The following is a 6476-nucleotide window of genomic DNA, read 5'->3' on the forward strand; positions in this document are numbered from 1 at the left end:
ATGGATTTCATGCCAAGTCAAGAAAACAGCAGTTGGACGAAGACGAATGAAATATCCCCAATTAACATGACCTATCGGTGTGAAAGGGAATCTGGGGTAAGGCGTTACTGTATGCATGGCTCTTTAGTATCTTGTGGCTGGACAGATGACTGACGGACACAATTGCTGGTTGGACATTTAGCAGCAAGGATATTTCAGCGAGAGCTCATCTTTGACTGAATGAACATTTGATCTAATGGACAGCATGGCCTTTCTCATTTTGTTGATTTCTTATTCATCATTTTGGTACTAAAAATCTGAACTAACAATGAATATAAAATTTTCTTCCATTTAATTTTCGTTTTCTCCAACAGCTCACCCCAAGCTACCATCAATCATGAAGTTCGCAGCAGCGCTGATGCTGGTGCTGCCCCTCATCGCCTCTGGCCGAGTTCCTCTGGCCAAGACCGAGGAAGAGGGCGACATCTGGGCTGTTCTGGTCGCCGGAACTGAGGAATGGGATGAATACCGCTTTGAGGTAAGAATAATTGAGGCTTCCTTTGCTATATTTAATTACCATCCAAAACAAATAGCGTTCTGTTAAAACAAATGAGAATTGTTTTTGAGTTACAAGACAATTGAAGAGCCTTCCAGCGTGAGTATTCAACATCGATACCGGATGAAAAACAAACAGAAGTATCTATTATATATTTAGCAGTGTGTATGTGTGTATGTATGTATGATTGGTATGGGCGCCCGGGCCGTCGGTCTGACAGGACTGAGATTCGGAACGGAGATGGGTTTCCAACCCGGGAAGGTCGAGACCTACGTTCGGGAGCCCGGGCTCCCAAAATTTCTACTTCTCCCCCTCCGAAGGGTGAGAGGGGATTCCCTGAAACAGAGCTGGTTCTGCCCGTGAAACGGGGCTGGCTTTGCCCGTAGACTTAGTTACTCTACAAATTTCTGTATACTATGACTTATCATTTGGAAAAGAATACTATAGGGTAAACATCAATGACATCAAAGAGGGTGGTTTTAGAAGGGGGTTGACAGAGAGAGAAAATGAGAGGAAGAGAAAGTGAGAGAGAGTAGACGGGGTGTTAGAGAGAGAGAGAGAGAAGAGAGAGAGAGAGAGAGAGAGAGTTGGAATTACTGAGAAGAAAGAGGGTAAGAGACAGTGTTTGTTGGAGAGAGAAAGAGAGAGTAAGAGAAAGGAACGAGAGGGAGAGGAAAAGAGAGAGAAAAAAAAAAGAGTAAGAGAAAGGAGCGAGAGGTTGAAGGAAGAGAGAGAGAGTTGAGGGGGTGTTAGGTAGGAGAAAGATGGAAAAAGGAAGAGAGAGACCGACAGACAGAGAAGAGAAATTGTTTGGAGACAGAGAGACAGAGAGTTGGTTGATATTAGTGAGAAGAAAGAGTGAAAGAAACAGTGATGGTTGGAGACAGAAAGAGAGTCAGAGAAAGGAGTTTTCTCTTTCCTTTCTTTTCCATTGCAGTTTCAAGTGCCTTCAGTTCCCAGTCAGGTTGGCTTTTGCCATGATTATGTTTATGATGCTTCATTTTGATATTCATTTTCAAGGATGTTGTTTGTTTTGTTTGTTTTGTCAGATTTGCATTCCTCACAATTCAGGTCGTGGTACTGTATTCAATTGTGGCTTGATTTATCTATTTTCTTTTCACAAACTATGCTCTGGGTTACACGGACCAATCTAGCTGGGACCCGCCCTACTGGTGGGTAACCAGCTAGTCATCAATATAATAGACCCCGAACCGCTGAGGACAACAAAACTAAAACAAAAAAGGCGTCAAGAGTCATGAATATTGTGTTTATCTTGAGATAAAAAATATTTTCAAACTTATGAAACAAAAGGAAAAATCGCTTTGATTCACTCCATTATTTCTGCATTTTTCCTGATACAAATTTCCTTTGCAGGCCGACATTTGCCACGCATATCAGATCTTGAGTGCAAATGGCCTCCCTGATGACCACATCGTTGTGATGATGTTCGATAACATCGCTGGTAACATGGTGTAAGATTTTATATTTTCTTTTATTGGATTTTTTCACTTTCAGTTACTTAACTAAAAAAATTAACATCATAGTAGAACATTGCCTCTCCTTGGACCTCCTTGGACATTTGACTGTTAAGCCTAAAAATGTAAAACCTCCAAAAACCCAAGTAGCTCTTATTTCCAAAAGGCATTTCTAGATATTAACATCTCTTATGTAAAAAGTAAAGCAATGGAATGTTTTTTTGTTTTCACTAATATGGTCGTATTCCTTTAAAAGACAAGGTTTTGGGTTTTACTCCCCGATCGGAATTCATTTCTGACCCCAATCAATTTATCAACAGGTCATAAATTATCCCACCATTCAAAAAGTTTCATTGCCATCAATAAAAAATTCTTTGAGGTATCTTTCACTGAATAGATATGGATCCAGATGTGCTTCAGTCATGGATCCAGCCTCCAGGGTCCTTCCAGCAGGACTGTTCAAGAAAAGAAATGTCAATCTGATCACAAAATTATTGTGACCTGCAGTCTGAGCAGCTTGGTGGTCTGCACCGCACCTCTTCAGCCTTTGCAATACATCAACAGGTGGAGGAGTGGGTGCAGAGCCCAAAATAGATCCAAGCTTAACTAAGTACAATGCACACACTACATATTATCTCAAAATTGATTCATCTCCCCTAAAGAACGACATCAAAACCCAAAGAAAAAACTGGAGTTGATCTCATATTTGGATGCAATTCAAAACCCAAAAACTCTCTCAAAAAAAGTTCATTGTAATTCATCATCTTTCTAAATATCTTACTATAAGAATCCCCAAATCCTCATACAGATACATCTCAAAAGCTGATAGACTATCCCTTGACCAATAACCCACCTATCCACAAAATTTAATTGAAACCAGTCAGTAATTTCTGAGGCATATTATAGACAGACAAACGACATGGACACTAACCTTCCGGCTTCGTACACTAAGGTCATAATGAAATATGTAGGTTAGATCCAAAAACTCTAACTGCCATTATTTTAACTTTAACAGGAATCCATTCCCTGGCAAGATTTTCAACAATCCTACTGGGGATGACGTGTACGCCGGAGTCCCTAAGGATTACACGGGTTTACAAGTAAACCCCGAGAACTTCTTCAAGGTCCTCAGGGGTGATGCCGAGGGACTTGAAGGTATTGGCTCGGGAAAGGTTATCAACAGTGGCCCCAATGACAGGGTCTTCGTTAGCATAGAGGGCTTTGGAGAGACTGGTATCTTCTACTTCCCCAGAGAAACCATGTGGGCCAATGACTTTGCAAACATTGTCCTGGAGATGAAACAAAATAACAGATTCAGAGGTGTCTCTACCAAATGCTAATTCTCTTCTCTTTTGTGATATTTTCGAAATGTATGACGTGAGAGTTCATGGTTATTTAAAGAATTATACTTTGATTCAAAACAATCAATACCTACTTTAATGAAAAGAGTTACTGGTTTGATGAGGAATTTCAATGTCCTTTTGCAGATGATGGTATATATGGGTTCCTCCGGCTCCGGTGCCATGTTCCAAGACCTCTACCCTAATGACATTGGATGTAAGGTTATTTCTTTGCAAATGGCTTTTAGGATTTGAATTTTAGCCTAGTCTTGATTGGTGATTGGCACTGGATACAATCAATACTTGATAAAGAAAAAGACGTGTTGGATAAATGTAAATTGTGTGAATTAAAACAGATGAATGTTGATAAACTGAATCTTGAAAAAATGTTGTAGATTAAGCTAAAATATTAACATTTTAAATAACAAATCAGTAGTCAAGATATTTTTGCTGACACTGAAAACTGATTGACTGAATTTTCTGATTCTCTTCTTTCACCTGTATTTGTTTTCTCCTTTCCTGCTACTGCAGGGTCGTCTACCTCCTCTCTTATTCCACTTTCTTTCACCTTGCCCTCCTTTTTGTCTTCATTTTCTCATTCATTATCAACACCACTCTACCAAAACGAACACACTGATTTGTTTTGTGTTACTCTTTGTGCAACATTATCATCATGCTTCCCGATTTCTCATTTCAGTTTATGCTCTTTCTGCTGCTGACCTTGTGGAGACCACCTATGCAGATTACTGCCTCGACGCTCCAATTTTCAACTGCCTGGGTGACATGTTCGGTGTTAGCTGGATGGAGGACGTTGACGCCGTGGGTCATTTGCTAATGAGTGGTTTCAGTAATTAGTTGACATTAACATCACGCTTCATGCAGTTACTACAAGAGCTCTTGGAGCACAGTTTAGATCAGTTAGATAGTTGCATAATCACAAATTTAAATCGAACGCAATAATCACTAAATAGTTAAAGGAAGTGTATTTTCATTACTGACTGCAATATATCCCTTAAACTGCATTCCTTACTATGACATACAATTCTCTAATCAAACAACTGGTTCCCTCTTCTTGCAGAAAGATCCCAACACTGAACTTCTTAAGGAAAACTTCGAGGTCGCAAAAGAACGGACTTACTTATCTACAGTCATGCAGTGGGGACAGATAACAATTGAGAATGAACCAGTTGCTGCTTTCATGGGTAGCAAGGCATCCCACACCTCCTCACCTAAAAATCATTCAGTTTAAGAACGCCAAGTAAGTTGAACTGGTCTTGCGAGGGACGTTGCGGCTGTCCAAAGAAAGTGATTAGCTTGACTAACTGTAATGCGTTGGATATAAAATAAATTCTTGATTGTATAACATCTTCCTTAGGAAATATGAATCAATCCATTTTCAAATATCGAAGTATTTCAACTGAGCATTGATTCAAGTTAATTTTCTCTCTGGATTAGATTCCTCTTGGTGGTGCAGTGAGAGGAAAATCTGAGAACCAACTTTTTTTTACTCTTAAGGCTTTAATTCTTCTTGGCTCATGGTCTGTGCTTTCTCCTAGGCTTCTGTTGTGCCAAGTCGAGATGTACCTTTGGTCAATTTGCAAAAGCGGCTGCGGACTGCCATAACCCTGGAGGAGAAGGCCCGACTGAGCAGCGAAATTACAGCTCTCAAAAACGTTAGTTTCAAGCTTGTAAATAGATTTTTCTTTCCCAACATATTTCGTAGCATAATTGGTTCACAAAAAAATAATAACTCTGGAATAATTATTGCACAAAGATGACAAATTTTAATTATGAAACTGTTGATTATAACCATCAACGAAGCAAATGATGGCAATTGCATTAATCCATAAAGCTCTCCTTGGATTCAAAATGTCTACAACGCAATTATTTTAAGCAATTCTGTAACAGCCAACTGCAATATTTCATGATCATTCTATCACAGACTTTTTGAAAAGTTGCATATCAGGTTAAAACATATGGTAGGTCTAGGTAATAACTCCGCGTCGGGTATTTCTCTGAAAATGGCAGTTTCCTATAGTATTTGGGGGGTCGACTGTAATTAATTCCCAGGGGATAGTACTAAACGCGGCAAAATACATTGGATGGCCCAATCCCTAGAGGCTTTCGTATTCGCGGGACCGTTCCTTGCAGTCTGTGCGGAGTTATTGCCTAGAATTGCCAAACATATTGTGACCACACGATAAGAAAAGGTTTTTAAATTGTCTAAACCGAGTTGTTACCCATGCTTTTCTTTTAACAGAGAAGATCCATGGTCAAACAAGTCACGGAAAAGATCGTTCTGAGGGTCACAGGAGATGAGAGACTGACGCTAGAACTCATGACGAGGAAGCAAGAGAAGATCACCGCCTGGGGCTATTACCGCGACTCAGTCGAGGCCTTCCACAAGAACTGCCTCAGACTAGGAAAGGTGAGATCGTTATATTTTAATACATCTCTGAATAACACTTACAGCCATTTCATGCCGGGGGTTTTAGATCCAACTTTAGACGCTCCATTTCTTAATCTTTTAATCTTTCTGTCTCAAGAGTACCGTCGTTGCTAATTACAAAACTACCCCAACAATTATCCCAATGCCTTCCTCCAAGATCTCCAACCCTACGGATTTTGTAATTTGCGATCTTTATTCTGAAAGCTAGGGATTTCTTTTATCTAACTTAGATGCCAGAACATCATTTGAAAAGACAGACACTTGTGAATATATTTCTTTCTACAGACCACTTTCGCCACGGGCGTCGTCCCAACGCTGTCAACCTGTGTGAATCTGGATACAAGTCTGACGTCACCGTACAGGCAACGAAGAACGTCTGCGTCTTTCCAGACATCCACAATGATCACTAAAAATGTTTCCTTTGCTTAGCGACGTTCGCTGCCGAGTAATATGAACTATATTGAGATAAATTTATTTCACTATTATTACTATCATTTTTATTAATATTGTTAATCATTATCAACCAGCAAGTGACACGACGGGTTTTGCGTAATAACTTGAAAAATTGGGGAACCTATTCATGTATTTACTTCATATTTTAATAAAAATTCCAATGAGCTGTTAGTGAAATAAGACTGGTACTATTTCAATATAATCTTTTATTTAGTATAACTCAT

The 6476-nt window shown here is 39.5% G+C and overlaps 1 protein-coding gene across 1 annotated transcript; it reads left to right on the forward strand.

The window, feature by feature from the left end:
• Positions 1-3350, forward strand: LOC135198232 (legumain-like). The gene is made up of 4 exons (XM_064225804.1): positions 1-31; positions 354-517; positions 1910-2007; positions 3026-3350. The coding sequence occupies exons 1-4, from the start codon at positions 1-3 to the stop codon at positions 3348-3350; spliced, it is 618 nt and encodes a 205-aa protein (XP_064081874.1).
• Positions 3351-6476: the final 3126 nt, after the last annotated feature.

This window comes from Macrobrachium nipponense, chromosome 22 (assembly GCF_015104395.2).
Source record: "Macrobrachium nipponense isolate FS-2020 chromosome 22, ASM1510439v2, whole genome shotgun sequence".
Classification (NCBI taxonomy): domain Eukaryota; kingdom Metazoa; phylum Arthropoda; class Malacostraca; order Decapoda; family Palaemonidae; genus Macrobrachium; species Macrobrachium nipponense.

Coding starts and splice junctions, on each gene's coding strand:
- LOC135198232 (XM_064225804.1), top strand. CDS start 1: ATGGATTTCATGCCAAGTCAAGAAAACAGCA. Junction 32..353: donor GCCAAGTCAAGAAAACAGCA/GTTGGACGAAGA, acceptor TTTCTCCAACAG/CTCACCCCAAGCTACCATCA. Junction 518..1,909: donor GGGATGAATACCGCTTTGAG/GTAAGAATAATT, acceptor TTTCCTTTGCAG/GCCGACATTTGCCACGCATA.